Here is a 22,437-nt window from a genome sequence, read left to right as displayed (position 1 = left end):
ACAAGATGTGAGAGTGCCTATTGGATCCACTCTCAAAGACCAAATACAGCATGGGAAATACGAGAAAGGTTCGCCACCCTCCCCCTTTGAAACGCAAAAGTGCCCCCCACAGCCGACCTGTAGCTGCCTTCCTTCTAGTACCCCCCACCCCGCAAAAAACCAACCCTTCGGAGCGGGCGCCCCAATCACAATACATACTCTTTCACCAGACTCTGCAGCTGAAGTTTGAGGGACTGTTGCGTCGTTTCCAGAAGCTCCTACGACAAAGAAAGGCAGGAAGATAAAAGGGCCGCAGTTCACCTCCAAGTTGGGCTGCTGCCAGTCCGTGTAGGGACTATTGAGCTGACAGATCAGCATAAGGCAGCTTTCTCTGCTGGGGTGGGACCAGAGCTTACGGATCTCTGCCTCCTTTGTGCATGGAAAAGTCCCAGGTCCAAGCCCTGCTATCGCCAGCCAGGTTGGGAATCTCCCTTCACCGAGAGCTGCTGCCAGCCAGTGCAGGCTAGATGGACCGGTGTTCTCGACTCCTTCCTAGGTTCTCAACCTTTCCCCACCCACATTTGGAGGGTGACAGAGCGGCTGAGCACCCTTTAGGAAAGAGGAAGGCGCAGGGGGAGGGTGACGGAAAGACGGGTGACGCCGCTCACCTCGTGGCCGTCAATCATCTTCTTCAAGCTCTCGGAAAACTTCTCAAGGCACTCCTGGAAAACAAGGGGAATCGCAGGGTTGGAAGAAGGGTCCTCCAAAGGTCATCCAGCCCAACCCCGCCTGCGACAAGGGAGCAAATCAAGCAAGGAAGAGAGGCGTTGGGCAGAGGGCACAGAGTTTGGGGTCTCCCGGTACCCCTGCTTACGATCTGGGGATCGGAGCAGAGACGGAAGGCACATTGCAGGCTGGAATCTGCAATGCCTTCTCTGCTAGCCCCAAACTTAAAAAAATACCAAATTTCTAGATCTCATTTCTCCCCCGTATTTTTTTCCCCAGAACTCGTTGTGGGCTGCAGAAATAGCCAAGCAGGCTCCAAATTTAGAGACTGACCTGAACGCCCCCCCCCTCCGCACCCCCAGGCTTAAGCATTTCCCGTTTCGCCCGCCACAAACAGCCCTCGGTTTGCTCAGAGGGAAGTGGTCGGCGCTGCTGTTTGACTTGAAACCACCACATCTAATGCAGAACCCCTTTCGGTCTGGCTACTCATGACAAAGTGGCAGGAAAGCAATGTGCGGTCACCTAAACACACACACCCCAACACACATGCGGCAAAAACACGCAGCAGCGGTGCGCATCAGTATAGCTTCCTTTTTCTTTTTTTTTAAATAATTTTTATTAACCGGCCAATCACATCGAATCAAACCACATCACATAGATTCCAAATTATAGTGTCGGATTCAACGCTCACAAGTGGTGGTGGGGGATGAGTGTTCAGACCCCTGGGCTCTCACTTGTGGGGTGCCTCAGGGTTCCATCCTCTCCCCCATGCTTTTTAATATCTATATGAAGACGCTGGGAGAGATCATCAGGGGGTTTGGACTGGGTGTTCATCAGTATGCAGATGACACCCAGCTCTACCTCTCCTTTAAATCAGAACCAGTGAAGGCGGTGAAGGTCCTGTGTGAGTGTCTGGAGGTGGTTGGAGGATGGATGGCGGCTAACAGATTGAGGTTGAATCCTGACAAGACAGAAGTACTGTTTTTGGGGGACAGGGGCGGGCAGGTGTGGAGGACTCCCTGGTCCTGAATGGGGTAACTGTGCCCCTGAAGGACCAGGTGCGCAGCCTGGGAGTCATTCTGGACTCACAGCTGTCCATGGAGGCGCAGGTCAATTCTGTGTCCAGGGCGGCTGTCTACCAGCTCCATCTGGTACGCAGGATGAGACCCTCCCTGCCCGCAGACTGTCTCGACAGAGTGGTGCAGACTCTAGTTATCTCCCGCTTGGACTACTGCAATGTGCTCTACGTGGGGCTACCTCTGAAGGTGACCCGGAAACTGCAATTAAGGCAGAATGCGACAGCTAGACTGGTGACTGGGAGTGGCTGCCTGGACCACATAACACCAGTCCTGGGAGATCTGAATTGGCTCCCAGTACGTTTCTGAGCACAATTCAAAGTGTTGGTGCTGACCTTGAAAGCCCTAAACAGCCTCAAAGGCCCAGTAGACCTGAAGGAGCATCTCCACCCCCATCATTCAGCCCAGATGCTGAGGTCCAGCTCCGTGGGCCTTCTGGCGGTTCCCTCCCTGCGAGAAGCCAAGTTACAGGGAACCAGGCAGAGGGCCTTCTCGGTAGTGGCGCCCGCCCTGTGGAACGCCCTCCCTTCAGATGTGAAGGAAATAAGCAGCTATCTTCTCTTTAAAAAACATCTGAAGGCAGCCCTGTTTAGGGAAGTTTATAATATTTAATGCTGTATTGTTTTTAACACTTGATTGGAAGCCGCCCAGAGTGGCTGGAGAAACTCAGCCAGATGGGCGGGGTATAAATATATTATTATTATTATTATTATTATTATTATTATTATTATTATTAATTATTACAACTCCCCCCCGAAAGGAAACCTGGGAACTGCAATTTGCTGCGGGTGCTGGGAGTTATAGTTCCACTAAGGGGTGAACTACAGTTCCCAGGTTGCTCTCGGGGGGGGGGGGAAGTCATGCGCTTTAAGTGCACAGTGTCGTGCACAGTCTGTTTCCTATATTCCTCTTTCAGGCTGTTGCTCTGCGGTAAGACACATGCCTGGCATGCAGAAGGTTTTAGGTTCAATCCCCAACAGGACGTCCGGGTAGGGCTGGCAAAATGACTTGAAATCTTAGAGCAGTGTTTCCCAACCTTTTTTGGGCAAAGGCACACTTGATTGATGAAAAAAATCTCGAGGCACACCACCATTACAGCCCCGTGACGTCAGCGCGCAGCGTCACGCCGGGAGGGACGCACAAAAGTGTAAGTTTCAATTTTTTCCCCTCCCCCTTGCCGGGGAACCTCCAAGCTTTGGGGGTGGGGGGGGAGGAGGCAGCAAAGCGAGGGACTGAGGGACTCCTCCAACTCCTCCTCCTGCTCGTCCACGGCCGGGTAGAGCCGCTTGAGGCGCCGCTTGAGCTCCTTCTCCTGCTCGTTCAGGGCCGGGTCGCCGCCGTGAGCGGAGGCGGCGTGGGGGACCCCGCAGGTCAGGGCGAGTCGGCTCGTCTGCTGCCACGACAGGAGCAGGGCGGGCGGCGAGGGGGTGGCTGGGTGGGGAAGATCCCCCTCGGATCTGCTCCCTCTCAGGCTCGGTCGGCGCTGTCACGAAGCGAGACGAGGCTGGAAGGCGCCGCTCTCCTCCTCCCTCCGCAGCAAGCGTGGCCTGGCGCGAATCAAATCGCCGCTCCTGTCCCGTGCGCTCAGGTGGGCAGCTCCAAAGGGGCGCCCCCGTGCGCCGGCTTGGGGTGGCTGCCCAAGCGCCTTCTCTCTCTCGCCTCCTCCCACGAGTTCGGGGTCAGCCTCCCGCTCCTCCTCCGCTTCCTCCTGACAGCCGCCGGGGTCTTTGGTCACCGCAGCCTCCCGTCCAAGAAGCACCTTCGCCCAGGCAAGGACGCGCGCGGAGCTGGCGAGCGCCGAGGGGTGGGGCTCTCGCGCCCGCCTCCCGAACCAGGAGGGCCGGGTCGCCGCCGTGAAGGAAGGGCGCCGGGGCGCTGCTGCTGCCGCCGCCGCTCCCAGCAGGCATGGGCCCAGCTGAGGCGGCGGCGGCTGTTGTGGTGGTGGCAGCGATAGCGGGCGGAGGAGGGGGCGGCGGCGGGGCCGAGGTGGCCAGCGGCGGCGGGGGAGGCGGCGGCGGGTGGAGCAGGAGGGCGGCCGAGGCCGGTGAGGGAGTAGGGTTGCCCAGGGCTTGAGGAGCCGTCGCCGGGAGTTGCTGCTGCTGTTGTTGCTGCTGCTGCCCGGACATGCCGGCCTCCTCCTCGTCCGCTGTCTCGCGCTCCTCCCTTTTGCGCGCGCTGCCCCGCCGCCGCCGCATTGGCCGGGTCCTGTCAGCTGATCCTGTGTTATTTCCTGTGTGTGTGTGTGAGGGGAGAATGGAGAGAGAAACCTCGGCACCACCACCGCGGAGCCGCCCCCGGCTCGACGCGGATCCTCGCCGCCGCCGCCCCGCCTCTCGCCGCCCGACTCGCGGCACACCAGGCATGGTCTCGCGGCACACTAGTGTGCCGCGGAACACCGGTTGGGAAACACTGTCTTAGAGAGCTGCTGCTAGCTGCATACCGTATTTTTCGCTCTATAGGACGCACTTTTCCCCCTCCAAAACGATAGCAACGCGAAGCCTCCGAAGCGCAGAGGGAGCACTCCCTCCGAGCTCCAGAGGCTTTGCATTGCTATCGCTGAAGCCTGGAGAGCGAGAGGGGTCGGTGCGCACTGACCCCTCTTGCTCTCCAGGCTTCAGGGATAGCCGCCTGAAGACTTCGGAGCACAGCGCGAGTTCCCGCTGCGCTCCGGAGGCTTCGGGTTCCTTTTGCTGAAGCCGGGAGAACAAGCAAAAGGAACCCGAAGCCTGCGCAGCGCAGCGGGAACTCGCGTTGTGCTCCGAAGGCTTCAGGGATCTTTGAGGCTGGTGGTGGGGGAAAGCAGCGCTTCCCCCCACCGCCAGCCCCACAAGCTTGGGGGTCAGCGGGAAGGCTGCGCGCAGCCTTTGCGCTGCTCCCTGACTTGGTCTTTGGGGCTGGCGGTGGGGGGCCAGCCCCAAAGAGCAGGTCGAAAGGAACCCGAAGCCTCCGGAGCCCAGCGGGAACTCCCGCCGCGCTCCTGAGGCTTTGGGTTGCCTTCACTGAAGCCTGGAGAGCGAGAGGGGTCAGTGCGCACCTTGAACGCAGAGAACGCACCTTGTTTTTTTTGGGGGGGACAAGAAAAAAAAATCTCCCCCTCTCTGCGCGGTGCCTCTTCAGCGAGGTCGCAGGAAGGGGCTCCACAAAAAATCATACATCCACTGTTTCGTTCAGAATATTTTTTTTCTTGTTCTCCCCCTCTAAAACAATTTGCGTCCTATGGTCGGGTGCGTCCTATAGAGCGAAAAATACGGTAGGTTTCCATCTCTTTTTAATTCAGCGCCGATTTTAAAGTTTTATGCGGACATTTAAAAAAAACTTTTTTTAAAAGGCTTCTACCAATAGTTCTAATTTCAGGTAGGTAGCCGTGCTGGTTCTGACGCAGTCGAAATAAAAGTAATAAAAATTAAAAAATTGTCCAGTAGCACCTTAGAGACCAGCAAAGCTTGTTCTGGTATAATCTTTCATATCTGAAGAAGTGTGCATGCACACGAAAGCTTATACCCAGAACAAATTTAATTGGTCTCTGAGGTGCTACTGGACAATTTTTTATGTTAATTTTATTTTTATTTTGATAGTTCCTGTTATACAAAAATCTCCAAATGGGTCCGAACCTCAATGTCTAAAACTGGTAGAGATCACGCCAAATTCTGTGCAACTGCCATAAAACTGTACTACCAAAATGACTAAGGTTTTAAATGATAATTTTAGGTTATATTTGAGTGATCAAGATTTAATATATATTTTTTAACTGCCGTTACATCTGAATTGTCTCTGTTATACCCAATTGCAATTCAATGTATTCCTGTTGTGTTTTATGATTTTCCTGATATTGTAAGTGACCTGGAACTGGTCTGTGACCGTAATAATAAAATTCTATTCTATTTTGATAGTTCTCTTGTTTCATTCTCACGTAAATTGCTTTGGCGGTTGTTGCTTTTTTATAAAAACAACACTCAAGCGGCGTGTAAATTTTACAGAGGAAAACAAATAAGTAAGAAACGCCGCGTCAGGTGGAACCTGAAAAATCGGGCTTCCCTAGCCCCCAGGCGCTCACCAGCGAAGGGCACTCTGCGCGTGCTCAGAGGCACTGCCTTGGCACAGCTAAGCCCCCGGCTGTGAAAACAGGTTCTAAGGGGTGGAAAACCGGCTCCAGGTCACCCAGTTACCCTACCCCACTCCCAGACCTCAAATAAAATGGCGCAATTAGGTGATTAACGATGTTTACCTGCACCCGGTCACCTCACCACTAAGCCAATGCTCCCCCCCCCAAAAAAAAAGGTGTGCCCAAAAATCACAGCTCCTCTCGTGACCCCCCCAGGCCTCGGCAAAACCCGTCTTTCAAGCCCAGTGGCTCGGCAAACGCCGGGCAGGCTAGCTCAGGCAACAAAAGCAACCTTTCCACTTTCCCACCCCACATTCAAACGAGATGCCCCTCCACCTTGGTATCTGGGCTCACACACCTTTCCTCTTCCCTCCTCCTCCGCCTTTCCTCCAGGCACGACCACCCATTTCCCCCACCACACACAGCAAACTTACGCTCATCATGGTGTCCCCCGGGGAATTCTGAGACAGCTCCTGGACCCCGGAGACGAAATTCTTGCTGTGGGCGCAGTATTGCCGCCCCGAATCCAGCATCGTGGTGCAGAGTTTGAGGAGCTGGGGGTGGACAGGAGAGAGGGGGCAATGAACACGCAAAAGACGGGCAGGGGTGCCGGCCAACGCCAGCCCGCTGCCCGGGAAGGCAGACCAACGCCCCTCCCCATGTGGAAATCTCAGCTTTCCCTCCCTCCCAGCTCATTTGTACTGCAAATAATAATAATAATAATTTTTATTTTTACCCCGCCCTCCCAGGGCTCAGGGCGGCTAACACCAATAAAATCACAGTAAAAACCCAATAGGGGGAAAAGAAAAAAACCCAATTTAAAATACAGGTTAAAATGCAATTTAAAACGCAGCCTCGTTTTAAAAGTAGCCGATAAATCAAGACCATAACGGGAGGGAAACATAAGGGTCAGACTGAGTCCAAACCATAGGCCAGGCGGAATAGACCCCATCGCTCATGGTCCGTACGAATCGGCAGCCCCCGGCGGCTTCAGACATCCCATAAACACATCTCTTCACCCAGGCATTCCCTGTTCAATAAGACCGGACCCTGTTGCTACCGAATTTCTGTTCTTACGATGCGGTTCGTATACAAGCCACAAGCTTTTCACAGCCGTGAATAAGCAACGATGATATTTTGTTTATTCGTTGAATTTGCAACCCCACCAAAGAGCTCAAGATGGCAGCTGCGTGGCCCATCTCCCAAATTATTCCGCACAACACCCTTGCGAGGTAGGCCGGGAGAGGCAGTTAAGGGTCATGGCTGCGTGGAGATTTGAACCCAGGTCTCCCAAGGTCCCGGTCCGACACTCTAACCGCTACATGGCAAACCGCCCTGGGATGAAAGGCAGTGCAAAATTCAATTAATAATAATAATAATAATACACCACACTTGAGTAAGCAAGGAAATGAGTTCAATGGGACTTGGCAGGGCCTGTGAATAAATAAAAAGGTCAAGGTACCCCTGCCTGTACGGGCCAGTCGTGTCCGACTCTGGGGTTGTGCGCCCATCTCACTTAAGAGGCCGGGGGCCAGCGCTGTCCGAAGACACTTCCGGGTCACGTGGCCAGCGTGACAAAGCTGCATCTGGCGAGCCAGCGCAGCACACGGAAATGCCGTTTACCTACCCGCTAGTAAGCGGTCCCTATTTATCTACTTGCACCCAGGGGTGCTTTCGAACTGCTAGGTTGGCAAGAGCAGGGACCGAGCAACGGGAGCACACCCTGCCGCGGGGATTTGAACCGCCGACCTGACGATCGGCAAGTCCTAGGCGCTGAGGTTTTACAAGCTCCAGCTTGTGGGGAAGAATTTGCCGTTTCCCCAGCAGCAAGGCCTTCTCTCGACAAGCGAAAGAGCCCTTTGCAAAGTCTCCCACCGCACAGCCCAGCACCCTTGCAAGCCGATCACCGCTTCCTCACCTTTTCCAGCTGAGACTCCAAAGCAGACACCTCCGTTTCCACCGTCTCAATGGCAGCCCTGACGTTGGGGGGCGAGGGAAATAAGAGGGAGGGAAATATCAGCACAGGTGCATAACCGGGATTTAACACGGGTTCAAGGTCTGCATCAGCCACAGACTCACTAATAATAATAATAATAATAATAATAATAATAATAATAATAATAATTTAGTTATACCCCGCCCATCTGGCTGAGTTTCCCCAGCCACTCTGGGCGGCTCCCAATCAAGTGTTAAAAGCAATACAGGATTAGATATTATAAACTTCCCTAAACAGGGCTGCCTTCAGATGTCTTTTAAAGATAAGATAGCTGCTTATTTCCTTGACATCTGAAGGGAGGGCGTTCCACAGGGCGGGTGCCACCACTGAGAAGGCCCTCTGCCTGGTTCCTTGTAACTTGGCTTCTCACAGGGAGGGAACTGCCAGAAGGCCCTCGGTGCTGGACCTCAGCGTCTGGGCAGAACGATGGGGGTGGAGACGCTCCTTCAGGTCTACTGGGCCTTTGAGGCCATTTAGGGTTTGAAAGGTCAGCACCAACACTTTGAATTGTGCTTTGAAATGTACTGGGAGCCAATGGAGGTCTTTCAAGACCGGTGTTATGTGGTCTCCCAGTCCCCAGTCTGGCTGCCGCATTCTGGATTAGTTGCAGTTTCCGGGTCACCTTCAAAGGTAGCCCCACGTAGAGCACATTGCAGTAGTCCAAGCGGGAGATAACCAGAGCATGCACCACTCTGGCGAGACAGTCCGCGGGCAGGGAGGGTCTCATCCTGCGTACCAGATGGAGCTGGGAGACAGCTGCCCTGGCCACAGAATTGACCTGCGCCTCCATGGACAGCTGTGAGTCCAGAATGACTCCCAGGCTGCGCACCTGGTCCTTCAGGGGCACAGTTGCCCCATTCAGGACCAGGGAATCCTCCACACCTGCCCGCCTCCTGTCCCCCCAAAACTGCACTTCTGTCTTGTACATGGCCTGGGGAAAACCATTCACTCTGCTTCTATTTCCCACTTGTTCGTATGAAGATTATACCAGTTGCTGGAAGCTGCAGAAGGCGGAGAATGCCTCACACTCGGGTCCTGCTTCCCAGCTTATCTATGAGGCAATTTTACCCATTTACATTCCCCTTTTGTTTTTAACTCGGTGCTACTCGGACTAAGTAATAGAAGTAATAGTGCCACTGTATTCTGCTCTGGTCAGACCTCACCTGGAGTACTGTGTCCAGTTCTGGGCACCACATTTCAAGAAGGACACTGACAAGCTGGAACGTGTCCAGAGGAGGGCAACCAAAATGGTCAAAGGCCTGGAAACGATGCCTTATGAGGAACGGCTAAGGGAGCTGGGCATGTTTAGCCTGGAGAAGAGGAGGTTAAGGGGTGATAGGATAGCCATGTTCAAATATATAAAAGGATGTCACATAGAGGAGGGAGAAAGGTTGTTTTCTGCTGCTCCAGAGAAGCGGACACGGAGCAATGGATCCAAACTACAAGAAAGAAGATTCCACCTAAACATTAGGAAGAACTTCCTGACAGTAAGAGCTGTTTGACAGTGGAATTTGCTGCCCAGGAGTGTGGTGGAGTCTCCTTCTTTGGAGGTCTTTAAGCAGAGGCTTGACAACCAGATGTCAGGAGTGCTCTGATGGGGTTTCCTGCTTGGCAGGGGGTTGGACTCGATGGCCCTTGTGGTCTCTTCCAACTCTAGGATTCTATGATTCTAATAAGAACCATTAATTTAGATATTCCCACCTTCCTGCCCACAATTCCCGATATTTCTATACCAATCTGTTTCCAAAATTGATTAACTAACGGACAATCCCACTACAATGACTGTACGTTCCCATCACTCCACATTTCCTCCAATCTGTCGTGTATGATCTAGTTGAGATTCCTGCATCACAAGATGAAGATGTTGGACTTTTTGGAGTTAGCCGACCTGACTGGAAGAATCCGCGACCAGAAAGAAGAGGAGATACAAGAGGATTGGAAGAAATTCAAAGAATATTTAGCTAAATATTGTGATATAAGAGAAATAGAAAATTATTGGAAGTAACAAATAGGCCTAGGGGTAGAATAAGAATGTGTGTAGTAAATATTAAGGATAAGAATATTAATAAAGGAAAAGAGGTTAGTTAATGAAAGGAGTTAATATTATTAGAAATATGAAGTTGGAGAACTGTTATATAGGTGATACAGTGGTACCTCGGGTTACATACGCTTCAGGTTACATACTCCACTAACCCAGAAATAGTGCTTCAGGTTAAGAACTTTGCTTCAGGATAAGAACAGAAATTGTGCTCCAGCAGCGCGGCAGCTGCAGGAGGCCCCATTAGCTAAAGTGGTGCTTCAGGTTAAGAACAGTTTCAGGTTAAGAACGGACCTCCGGAATGAATTAAGTACTTAACCCGAGGTACCACTGTATAATGAAATTCAGAGAGAGGGGGTTTGAGGAAGTCAGTTAACAATGTAATGAGAATTAGATATTTAAAGATACAAATTTTCTTTGTGTTTAGTTTTGTTTATTGTGGTGTAATGTTTTTCTTTGTTATGTGGTTTGTTATGTCTTTTTTGTGATAAATGTAGAAAATCAATACAAATTTTTTTGGGGGGGGGAGAGATTCCTGCATCACAGGGGGGTTGAATTAAATCATGGGTAGGCAACCTAAGGCCCGAGGAATGGATCCGGCCCAATCGCCTTCTCAATCAGGCCCATGGACAGTCTAGGAATCAGCGTGTTTTTACATGAGTAGAATGTGCCCTTTTATTTAAAATGCATTTCTGGTTTATTTGTGGGGTACAGGAATATTTTTTCCAAAATATAGTCCAGCCCCCCATAAGGTCTGAGGGACGGTGGACCGGCCCCCTGCTGAAAAAGTTTGCTGACCCCTGGCCTAAAGTGTTCAGGAGGCGAATTAAGAATAGAAGAATGAAGAACGCAAGAGGGCTAGATAAGCAAGGGGGTGGCGAGAGCCGTTCCGTTGCAGTTTGTTACTGCCAGGTCTTCACAGAGTTGGAAGGGACCCCGACTGCCATCTAGACCAAGCCCCTGCAAATCAGAAACCACAGCTACAGACGCTGCCTCCATCCAGCTTAGTACTGCCTACACGGACTGGCAGCAGCAGTGGCTCTCCAGGATTTCCGGCCGGAAATCTTCCCCCAGCCCTAGCTGGAGGTGCCATTGGGGGCCTTCTGCATGCAAAGCAGCTGTTCCGAGCTACGGCCCTTCATTGCCGAGTCAGCTAGCCAAGCTGGCCATCACAAGCAGGGTAATAGTAATATTAATAATAAATTTTATTTATACCTCGCCCTCCCCAGGCAAGACTGGGCTCAAGGCAGCTAACACCCGATATAAAACAATTGATTGAAATACAACTTTAAAAACAAGAAGAAAAGACAACATTAAAACATTAAAATGCAGCTTCATTTCAGTGGAACTCAGTAAAAAAACTTTTGGGGGGATGAAAACTTCAAGTCTTCACTAAGGCTAACTATCCAGTCTGGTCCTACATGGACCAGAAGAAAAGCCAGGGAAGTGCCCAAATAGGAGTTCCATCACGAAAGGAGAAAGGAAAAAGGAAAGAGGGGAAGGGGATCAAGTTGATTCCAAGCCAAAGGCCAGGCGGAACAACTCTGTCTTGCAGGTCCTGCGGAAAAAAATCAGATCCTGCAGGGCCCTGGTCTCATGGGACAGAGAGTTCCACCAGGCCGGGGCCAGTGTTGAAAAGGCCCTGACCCTGGTTGAGGCTAATCTAACTTCCTTAGGGCACGGGACATCTAAAGGTAAAGGTAAAGGGACCCCTGACCATTAGGTCCAGTCGTGGCTGACTCTGGGGTTGCGGTGCTCATCTCGCTTTATTGGCCGAGGGAGCCAGCGTACAGCTTCCGGGTCATGTGGCCAGCAGGACTAAGTCGCTTCTGGCGAACCAGAGCAGTGCACGGAAACACCGTTTACCTTCCCGCCGGAGAGGTACCTATTTATCTACTTGCACTTGGACGTGCTTTGAACTGCTAGGTTGGCAGGAGCAGGGACAGAGCAACGGGAGCTCACCCCGTCGCGGGGATTTGAACCGCCGACCTTCTGATCGGCAAGCCCTAGGCTCTGTGACTTAGACCACAGCGCCACCTGCGTCCCTAAGGGGTTTGTAAAGTAAAGGTAAAGGGACCCCTGACCATTAGGTCCGGTCGTGGCCGACTCTGGGGTTGCGGCGCTCATCTCGCTTTACTGGCCAAGGGAGCCGGCGTACAGCTTCCGGGTCATGTGCCCAGCAGGACTGAGCCGCTTCTGGCGAACCAGAGCAGTGCAAGGAAACGCCATTTACCTTCCCGCCAGAGTGGTACCTATTTATCTACTTGCACTTTGGCATGCTTTCGAACTGCTAGGTTGGCAGGAGCAGGGACCGAGCAATGGGAGCTCACGCCGTTGCAGGGATTCGAACCACCGACCTTCTGACCGGCAAGTCCTAGGCTCTGTGGTTTAACCCACAGCGCCACCCGCGTCCCTCTAGGGTGACCTGGGACCTCTATTTATGGACCTTAAAGTCCTCCGTGGGGCATACCAGGTAGCAGGACAGGAACTTGCAAGAAAAGATCATCTGTACAGAAGCTAGGAATGCGAGCCCAGGAGCTGAGCTTAGGGGCTGAGTAGCATTTTAGTAGCACCTCCGTTCTTCTCCGCCAACCCTGAAAGCTGCCTTGCGGTCGCTTCGCAAGCTTCCTGCCTCGGCCGGCGTTGCGACCACTTCCTGCCAGTTGCCTGGAAACCTTTCCTATCCACAGCGAACTGGTTTTGCCACGCACGAAGAGACGTTCTCAGAGTGACAATCAACTACTATTATTTATTAAATTTGAATGCCGCCCTATAGCCGTAGGGCTCAGGGCAGCTTGCAACACAAAACCACAACCTTAAAAACAACAGACACACACAATACCCGTCTGCACCATGGCTTCCCCCTTCTCCTGCCCAAGGAATCCTGGGAATTGTAGTTTGCTAAGGGTGCCGAGACCCTTAAAAAGCAGACATCACCTAACAAAGGTCCGTATAGTGAAAGCTCTGGTTTTCCCCGTAGTGATGTATGGAAGTGAGAGCTGGACCATAAAGAAGGCTGATCGCCGAAGAATGGATGTTTTTGAATTCTGGTGCTGGAGGAGACTCTGGAGAGTCCCATGGACTGCAAGAAGATCCAACCTCTCCATTCTGAAGGAAATCAGCCCTGAGTGCTCACTGGAAGGACAGATCCTGAAGCTGAGGCTCCAAGACTTTGGCCACCTCATGAGAAGAGAAGACTCCCTGGAAAAGACCCTGAAGTTGGGAAAGATGGAGGGCGCAAGGAGAAGGGGACGACAGAGGACGAGATGGTGGGACAGTGTTCTTGAAGCTACCTGCATGAGTTTGACCAAACTGCGGGAGGCAGTGGAAGACAGGAGGGCCTGGCGTGTTTTGGTCCATGGGGTCACGAAGAGTCGGACACGACTAAACGACTCAACAACAACAACAACAAAGGGTGATGAGAGTTGCCGTGGTTTTCGGGACCCGTCTGAGTCTTGCGATTGTTGTTCTGTTTTTAATGCTGCGTTTTCACGTGATATGTGGAAAATTTGGGGTTGGCTTTCGCAGCTCAACTCTCCATCCGGGAGTTTGGTGTCTCCTAAGTCCACTGTCAGCCGGAGGAGAATGAGCGGAGGGCAACCCCTAATTTTTCCATATAATAAATGCCATGACCCACCCTGGGACCTTGGGGCAAAGGGAAGGTAATAAGTAAATAAGTAAATGAGAGACAACCCCCGTGCATAGCAGGGGGTTGGGCTAGATGACTGTACGGGTCCCTTTGAACTCTATAATTTTATTATTCAAATCCTAGTGTTTCAACAAATAATAATAATAATAATAATAATAATTATTATTATTATTATTATTTATGTGTACCCCGCCAATCTGTCTGGGTTTCCCCAGCCACTCTGGGCGGCTTCCAGCAAAAATTTAAAATACATTAAAATGTCACATAGAATCATAGAATCATAGAGTTGGAAGAGACCACAAGGGCCATCGAGTCCAACCCCCTGTCAAGCAGGAAACACCATCAGAGCACTCCTGACATATGGTTGTCAAGCCTCTGCTAAAAGACCTCCAAAGAAGGAGACTCCACCACACTCCTTGGCAGCCAATTCCACTGTCAAACAGCTCTTACTGTCAGGAAGTTCTTCCTAATGTTTAGGTGGAATCTTCTTTCTTGTCGTTTGGATCCATTGCTCCGTGTCCGCTTCTCTGGAGCAGCAGAAAACAACCTTTCTCCCTCCTCTATGTGACATCCTTTTATATATTTGAACATGGCTATCATATCACCCCTTAACCTCCTCTTCTCCAGGCTAAACATGCCCAGCTCCCTTAGCCGTTCCTCATAAGGCATCGTTTCCAGGCCTTTGACCATTTTGGTTGCCCTCCTCTGGACACGTTCCAGTTTGTCAGTGTCCTTCTTGAACTGTGGTGCCCAGAACTGGACACAGTACTCCAGGTGAGGTCTGACCAGAGCAGAATACAGTGGCACTATTACTTCCCATGTTTTAAAAACTTCCCTGAACAGGGCTTCCTTCCAGAGAACTGTAGATCTGTGAAGGCGAATAGGCAGGAGTCCCAGCACCCAGAACAAACTAGAGATCCCAAGATTCTTTTTTTTTGGGGGGGGGGGAGAAAAACCTGGCTTCTGCTTTAAATCTTCAGTGTATATGGGTCCGACTACAATTTCTATGTTACAAGGACCTCTGGAAAGAGTCGGGAATAAATGCTTCCAGGCGACAGCTTAGAATTGCAAACGGGCCACTGAGATATCACAAATATTGGCTTTTTTAAAAATTGCCAAGTCTTCCTTAGAACGGGCATTTTGATGACGGAGGCATTGTACGGAGGCTGCAAAATTGGGTGAGGAGGAGCACACATCCCATAATAAGACACCCACCCTAAGCAGCACACTCATGCATGTGGTCTGGTAGGCCGGAATAATAATAATAATAATAATAATAATAATAATAATAATAATAAGGTATACCCCACCAATCTGGCTGGGCTTCCCCAGCTACTCTGAGTGGCTTCCAACAAAATATTAAAATACAGTATCGCATCAAACATTAAAAGCTTTCCTAAACAGGGCTGCCTTCAGATGTATTCTAAAAGTCTGGTAGTTGTTGTTCTCTTTGGCATCTGGTGGGAGGGAGTTCCACAGGGCGGGTGCCACCACCGAGAAGGCCCTCTGCAGGGAGACCAACAAGAGGCCTGATTCCGAAATTTTGCCTGGTTTCTGGCTTTTACTTGAGTTAGTACCTAGATTGGAGGTGCTCTGTAAGTACCTCCAAACTAGGTTCCCGCTCAGGAAACCGAACTCAGGCCATTTCAAGATGGCCGCCACGCGCACATCCCCCACAATGCACTGGGGCTATGGCCCAAACCGGAGCGGAAGAAACTCAGAATCGGCTCCGACGAGGAGGGAAGTGTGGCAAAACCACAGGAAGCGAGGAGGAACGCAGCAAGACGGACCACGGCATCAAACACAAAACACGTTTGACGATGCTGCGACACACCCAAAAAAAAGTGTGTGTGTGTTTTGTGGAAAGAGAGAGAGACGGCCCAGCCTGTCTCAGCTGGGGAAAAAGAAGCATTTTTAAAACCACCCACTGGGCGTCCCACCAGAGGAAAGTTGTGGCAGAACATCCTACAAGTGGAAATCAGTGACGCCTGGAAATAATCTCTCATGTCCCAGCCACACACAGCTGGAGAATGGAAACAGTGAGGAGACCGCCTGTGACTCTCAGGGCTATGTTCACGTTCAAAGCGATTTCACTCTGAGAAGACGTTGCTTCCCCCAAAGAGTCCTGGGAACTGTAGTTTGGTGAAGGGCGCCAAGAGCCATTGGGAGACCCCTATTCCCCCCTCCCCAGAGTTCCCTGGGAGGTGGGATTGATGTGTCAAACTGGCATGGCTTCCCCCAAGGAATGCTGGGAGCTGTAGTTTGGTGAAGGGCGCCAAGAGTGTTGCCAGGAGACCCCATATTTCCCCTCCGAGAGCTACAATTCCCAGAGCTCCCTGAGAACAGAGGCTGACTGCTAAACCATTCTGGGAATCGTAGCTCCGTGAGAAGAAATAAAGGGCTCTCCTAGCAGCTCTCAGCAGCCTTAAACTCCCAGAAGTCTCTGGGGGAAGCCATGGCCGTTTGAAGTGTTGTCATATAAAGCAGGATCAGACCACTTTACGCAGTCATGGCTTCCCCCCAAAGAATTATGGGAACTGAGAGTCAAGAGCTGGCTCCTATTTCCTTCTCAGAGAGCGAATGTTCCCAGAATTCCCCGGTTGAACTATCATGGCTTCCCCTAGGAATTCTGGGAGCTGTAGTTTGGTTAAGAGTCAGGTGAGCCCCACTCACAGAGCTACAATTCCCAGAGTGGTTTAACAGCCAGTCACTCTTTCCCAGGGAACTCTGGGAGTTGCAGTTCTGTAAGGGTGTGCCTAACTACGAGCACCCTTCTCAAACTACAGTTCCCAGGATTCCTTGGGTGGGTGGGGGAAACCATGGCTGTTTAAAGCAACATGCTACTGCTGGTGGGGCCTGTCCAAAAGGCTTTTGAGTCCCTCAGCTCTGAAAAATATACAGCCAACGCCATCCTCTTTTGTACCACCAGAGAAGACCCTGGGGAGTTGGGGTTCTCCAACAGATTCACCCCTCAAAACATCACTGCCCCACATGGGTGTTTTGGGCCAGCCTGAACCGCAATGCTTCAGGGCCGGATCATCATCATCATCATTTTTAATTTGTATACCGCCTTTCTATCTTAACAATACTCAAGGCGGATTACAAGTTGAAGAAACAAAAAAATGTACATCTTATAACAATCTAATGCAATACAAAAATGTGATAATAAAACAGAACTTTAAAATAGGCAGCCTACATCAAAAGAGTCACATTCAACAATCAATTAGAATAGTATAAAATAATAATGTCAACATATGAAAGTTAAACAGAAATCCACTCAGCGGATGTGCTTCTCTGCAGAAAGCTGCCCCAAATTTCGCACGAATACAGTGGTACCTCGGGTTAAGTACTTAATTCGTTCCGGAGGTCCGTACTTAACCTGAAACTGTTCTTAACCTGAAGAACACTTTAGCTAATGGGGCCTCCTGCTGCCGCCACGCCGCTGGAGCACAATTTCTGTTCTCATCCTGAAGCAAAGTTCTTAACCTGAAGCACTATTTCTGGGTTAGCGGAGTATGTAACCTGAAGCGTATGTAACCCGAGGTACCACTGTACACCCCAGGCACAGAATATGGGGCAAAAGGTGACTGCCCCACACTGAAACATGCTGGCTTAGGGGGTTTTGGGGGCCCATGCGACCCCAGGAACGCTTTCTAGCCTTGCCCCAGTTATCACTTCCTGCCTCCTGGCCCCAGTGTGAGGTCTGCACTCCCATGTGTACAGGCCGGAAACTCCTGCTAGTGGGGTTTTTTTTGGGGGGGGGAGAAGGGGGCACTACCAAAACCACACCACTAGAAATAGCCCGCAGTCTTACACCTGCTCTGCCGGATTCTCACGCGCTGAGTGTGGCGCTAGCTCCTCCATTACAGTTTACGCGCCCTGAGCGTCAGCACAGCAGGCCTGACAAACTGGGGTTGCCAACTTACCACCTCTCACCCAAAAATCACCCCCCCTCCACAAGCCCAGCCTGCTCCTGCGCCATTAAGGGCAGGTGAGCAAGCAGCAAGGAACAGGGCGATTGCTGCAGCACTGATTGCTGGTAAAGACACAGGAGCAGAGAGCTGGTTGAAAAGTTGGCAACCCCACCGGCAGCTCGATTTGCTTCACAGTATCATCTCCACACTGTCCCCCCCCCCTAGCCCCCAATTTAGTAGTATTTTACACACACACCTCTCCTGCCACTCCCTGCACTGTTAAACTCCTTTTGTAGCCTGGTGCAAAAGTGGGGAGGAGAAGTGGGGGGCAAAGGGCCCCAAAAAGGGAGGCAAAAACAAGCCCCCCCAAAAAATGGCAGCTCTCCCCTTATCAAGAGATTCCTGCATGGCAGGGGGTTGGACTAGATGACCCTAAGGGTCCCTATATGGTTGGAGAAATCCCCCCCACCTTCGTAAAAGGAGAAAGAGCGATTGATTCCCTTCCATTCCTTAATATTTCTCCCATCATTTAGGGTTCGTCACCGAAGCACCAACACTTCTCCCTCTTCCGGACCCCGCCAGTTGGATCTTTAGCCGCCGCCTCTGCTCTCACCACTAGGCGACACTTCCTCCCCTTCTCCAACAACGCGGCCCAGCCCTCCCTCCCCAAGCGAAAACTCTCCTTCTGAGTTTGTTTGAAAGTAAGGCAGGCCCGGGACGTCCTCCCCCTCCAAGGCCGAAGGAACTGCCGGCTCGTCTCCAACCAGTGGAGGAGGGAGGCGGGCGAAGGCAGGCAGCGGAGGAGCCGTGCGCCGGAGCGAGCGGGAGCGCCGTCTCTGCAAGGCGCGCCGTCGGGGCAGCTGCGTGGCGGCGGGACAGCCCGCCTGCCTCCGCCTGGCACCGGCCGGAGCGCGATGCGTAAAAGCGCACCAGCTGCATGGCCAAGGGCGCACGGCGCGGCGCGCCAAGAGGACCCACCTGAAGCGCGGCGAGTTTTTCAGGCACTCCTCGAAGTCCAGCTTGACCGTCATCGCGGCGCCGTTTCTCCGGCACGCTCCGGGTAGCCCTGGCCGGAGGTGGAGGCGGCGGCGGCGCTGATACCTGGACCAGACCTGCGAGCAGCCGCGCAGAGGCAAGACCAGCCAGGGGCGCGCGGAGGAGCAAGGAGGCGCCGCCGGCAGCGGCTCCTGCTCCGCCCCGGGGCGGGGTGCGCGGCTGCGGGCGGCGCCCGGCGGAGGAGCCATCCTCGCGGCGCCCGGGAGAGGGCAGCAGGGCGCCCCCCCTCGGTCTGCGGGACGACCCGGAGCCACGCACGGGCGGCCGGTCCGCGGAAGCCGAGCGCGCAGCGCCGCCTGGAGCAAGTCTCCGGCAGCTCCGCCCGGTGGGACGATGCCAGCGCGCAGGGAGGTGGAGGAGGAGGAGGAGGAGGAGGAGGCGGCGGGTTGGCTGGGAAGTGGGAAGATTCCCGGGCCAAGCCGGCCTTAATCGGGAGGAGCAGGAGGAGTGGAGGGAGGAAATCAGCCCTGAGTGCTCACTGGAAGGACAGATCCTGAAGCTGAGGCTCCAAGACTTTGGCCTCCTCAGGAGAAGAGAAGACTCCCTGGAAAAGACCCTGATGTTGGGAAAGATGGAGGGCACAAGGAGAAGGGGACGACGGAGGATGAGATGGTGGGACAGTGTTCTCGAAGCTACCAGCATGAGTTTGACCAAACTGCGGGAGGCAGTGGAAGACAGGAGTGCCTGGCGTGCTCTGGTCCAGGGGGTCACGAAGAGGAGGACACAACTAAACAACTAAACAACAACAACAAATATACTGCTTCAGTGACGTAGGGTGGGTTGTCAGCACCCGGGGCAAGGCAAGTAATTTGCGCCCCCTAACCCATGGATTTGCGCCCCCTAACCCTAACCCCATATGTTGCGCCCGGTGCGCCCGCCCCCCTGCCCCCCCCCACACTATGCCACTGTACTGCTTACTCCATGGAGAAGCTGTAAGCCAGTTGTTCCCACAGGGGGCACTACCACCCCCTGGGAGTGTGCTGCTGGGATTGTGGGGGTGGTAAGAGGCAAGGGGGCAGCAGAGAGATGTGGGAGATGTCAACAACCATTGGGCATTAAAAAGCTGGCAAGAGTCTTAAGAGTCTCCTCCAGCACCATAATTCAAAAGCATCAATTCTTCGGCGATCAGCCTTCTTTATGGTCCAGCTCTCACTTCCATACATCACTACTGGGAAAACCAGAGCTTTCACTATACGGACCTTTGTTGGCAAGGTGATGTCTCTACTTTTTAAGATGCTGTCTAGGTTTGTCATTGCTTTTCTCCCAAGAAGCAGGCGTCTTTTAATTTCATGACTGCTGTCACCATCTGCAGTGATCATGGAGCCCAAGAAAGTAAAATCTCTCACTGCCTCCATTTCTTCCCCTTCTATTTGCCAGGAGGTGATGGGCCCAGTGGCCATGATCTTCGTTTTTTTGATGTTGAGCTTCAGACCATATTTTGTGCTCTCCTCTTTCACCCTCATTAAAGGGTTCTTTAATTCCTCCTCACTAAGAGGTATATACATTTTGTTAAATGCAAAGAAAGAAGTATCTCTGGAGTCTGCCCGAATGTTTTAAAAAATAAAAAGCTCAAAGAAAAAAAACTCAAGACAAATAAAACAACAATTTAAACTTTTAAAATTTAGAATGCCGTCGCTGCTGCTGTTATGTAACACACACAATTATTTCCCATCTTTATGGTTACAGCCAAGGGACTGCCTCGTGAATGCATTATATCTTCTTTTTGGGTGAACCCTCGTAGCCGAGTAAGATTGTCTTCCATAAACCATTAACCATGAGTCCGTAAGTGACTGTGGAGGCCAATTCTGGATCCCCACGTTCCTTCCACAGTGGGGACATTGTATATGTACAGCTGTGCTACCCCAAATGGCCATTGGGAGGCGCTGCAGCACTTTTGTTTCTTGCAATGGTTCCCTGGGAGAAGGCTTGCAAGTTAAGAGTCTGCAGGTGTCTAGTCTTCCCTAGGAAAACAGCCAGCTTCTGGATAACTCCCTAGTCCTGGGTCATAATTTTAATTTATTTACTTTCAGCATTGTTCTACACTTGCTGGGGGGGGGGGGCGTGTTTAACCACAGCATGCAATGTGCCCAGTTCAGTTTAAATAACATTTAAAACAGCGGTTCTCACAAGGTGTGGCAGGAGAGGATGGCAACTGTGGCGGATAGACTCAAGGACAATCGAAGAAGCATTTGAACATTTCAGTGGAGTATACAGTATCAAAACATGGGTGGCGCTGTGGGTTAAACCACAGAGCCTAGGGCTTGCCGATCAGGTCAGCGGTTCAAATCCCCGTAACGGGGTGAGCTCCCATTGCTGGGCCCCTGCTCCTGCCAACCTAGCAGTTCAAAAGCACCTCAAAGTACAAGTAGATAAATAGGTACCGCTCCGGTGGGAAGGTAAACGGTGTTTCCGTGCGCTGCTCTGGTTCGCCAGAAGCGGCTTTGTCATGCTGGCCACATGACCCGGAAGCTGTACGCCGGCTCCCTCGGCCAGTAAAGCGAGATGAGCACCGCAACCCCAGAGTTGGCCCCGACTGGACCTAATGATCAGGGGTCCCTTTACCTTTACCTAGATTGCAGGCATCCCTGATCTAGAACATTACAGCAGCCACCAAGCAGATGCCCTCACAAACTTCACAAGTAATTTCCCCCTTCGTTTCTGCTGCCTGGCGCTTTCAGGCAGTGGTGTAGCGTGAGGGGTGCAGGGGGGGCCGGCCGCACCGGCCGCAACATCTGGGGGGGCGCGCTCGCCGCCTCCGGAGTCGCCAAAGAGCCTCGGGTGCAGGCTGTAGCAGAGCCCCATGTCTCGCTGAACCGACAAGCTGTGTGCGCGTCCGGGCTGAAGGCGTCTGGCAGGCAGCGGCTCTCAGCACTCGCCGCGTCAAGGCCGCGGAGGGCGCGACATGCAGCCCCTCCTCATAGCCCCGCCGCCACCGCCGCTGCTGCTGCTGGGCCATGTTGCATTTTCCTCGCCTCTCTGCCCTCCTCCTCCTCCGGGCAAGCAGCGTCGTTTGGGCGGCAGCGCCAGTGGCAACTCGCCTCAGATCACCTGACACGGACCCCCCGCCGCCGCCGCCATGGCTACCTTACCGTAAATACCCCAGCCCAGGCAGCAGCAAGAAGAAGCTGGCAGAGGCGGCAGGTTAGGGGTTAGGGGCGCAAATTACTTGCCTTGCCCTGGGTGCTGACAACCCACGCTACGCCGCTGCTTTCAGGTATACTGCCCCTGCAAGTGAGGCTCTCTTTAGGTATTTGGGCAGTCAGTAGGCTTGCCCACCCCCTCCAGGTCTTCGCCTCATCCCCATGTGAGGCCACAAGACTGATGGGATTTGTGCTTTAACCGTCAGAGACTGGGAACCTTTTCCAGGCAGGGGGCCACATTTGCTTTTGGGCGACCTTTCGAGGGCCACGTGACAGAGGGAACCAGGGCCAGAGGCGAAAAGTGAGCAGATTCCTGCCTGTGTGTGCCAGGATATGTCCCAGCCATGAAGAAGCCCAAGTTAAATACCCCTTTGCCCTTTCCCAACACATGACCAACCTGGCAGATCCACAAAATTCAGACTACTGAAATTTTGGTAAAATTCAATTGGAAAATAAGTATGGGGACACATCTATAGATTTTTGTTGTTTGTCTAGCTTTCTGCAAATGACACAAAACTTTATGGTAGAATTTGTGCCAAAAAAATAAATTTGCTGTATGCAGTAGAATTAAAGAGACTTGTGGGTTCAGTTTTGAATGTTTCACAAAAATTAAAACTGCAGCCATATGTATTTTCACTAAAAGTAAATATTGTTGAGTTCTGAGAGATTTGCTTATAAGTGAACATGTTTAGGGCCAGACTGTTGGGATATGTGTGTTTTCTACAAATTAAAAACAATACAGGTGAAACTCGGAAAATTAG

At 52.2% G+C, this 22,437-nt stretch overlaps 1 protein-coding gene across 1 annotated transcript in view; it reads right to left on the bottom strand.

Annotated features, from left to right (window-relative positions):
* Positions 1–18,875, bottom strand: part of ACAP1 (ArfGAP with coiled-coil, ankyrin repeat and PH domains 1) — a 52,657-nt gene extending 33,782 nt beyond the window's left edge. The window contains exons 1-5 of the mRNA XM_083706636.1: positions 18,459–18,875; positions 7,802–7,859; positions 6,318–6,437; positions 648–701; positions 199–257 (exon numbers count right to left, since the gene is read on the bottom strand). Of these exons, the coding sequence (XP_083562762.1) occupies positions 199–257; positions 648–701; positions 6,318–6,437; positions 7,802–7,859; positions 18,459–18,724 (557 nt within the window). The 5' untranslated portion in view covers positions 18,725–18,875. The remainder of the gene's footprint in view (positions 1–198; positions 258–647; positions 702–6,317; positions 6,438–7,801; positions 7,860–18,458) is intronic.
* Positions 18,876–22,437: the final 3,562 nt, after the last annotated feature.

Source organism: Podarcis gaigeae (assembly GCF_964106915.1).
Source record: "Podarcis gaigeae genome assembly, chromosome: 13".
In the NCBI taxonomy this organism is placed as follows: domain Eukaryota; kingdom Metazoa; phylum Chordata; class Lepidosauria; order Squamata; family Lacertidae; genus Podarcis; species Podarcis gaigeae.
This window is presented reverse-complemented; position numbering and strand designations above follow the sequence as displayed.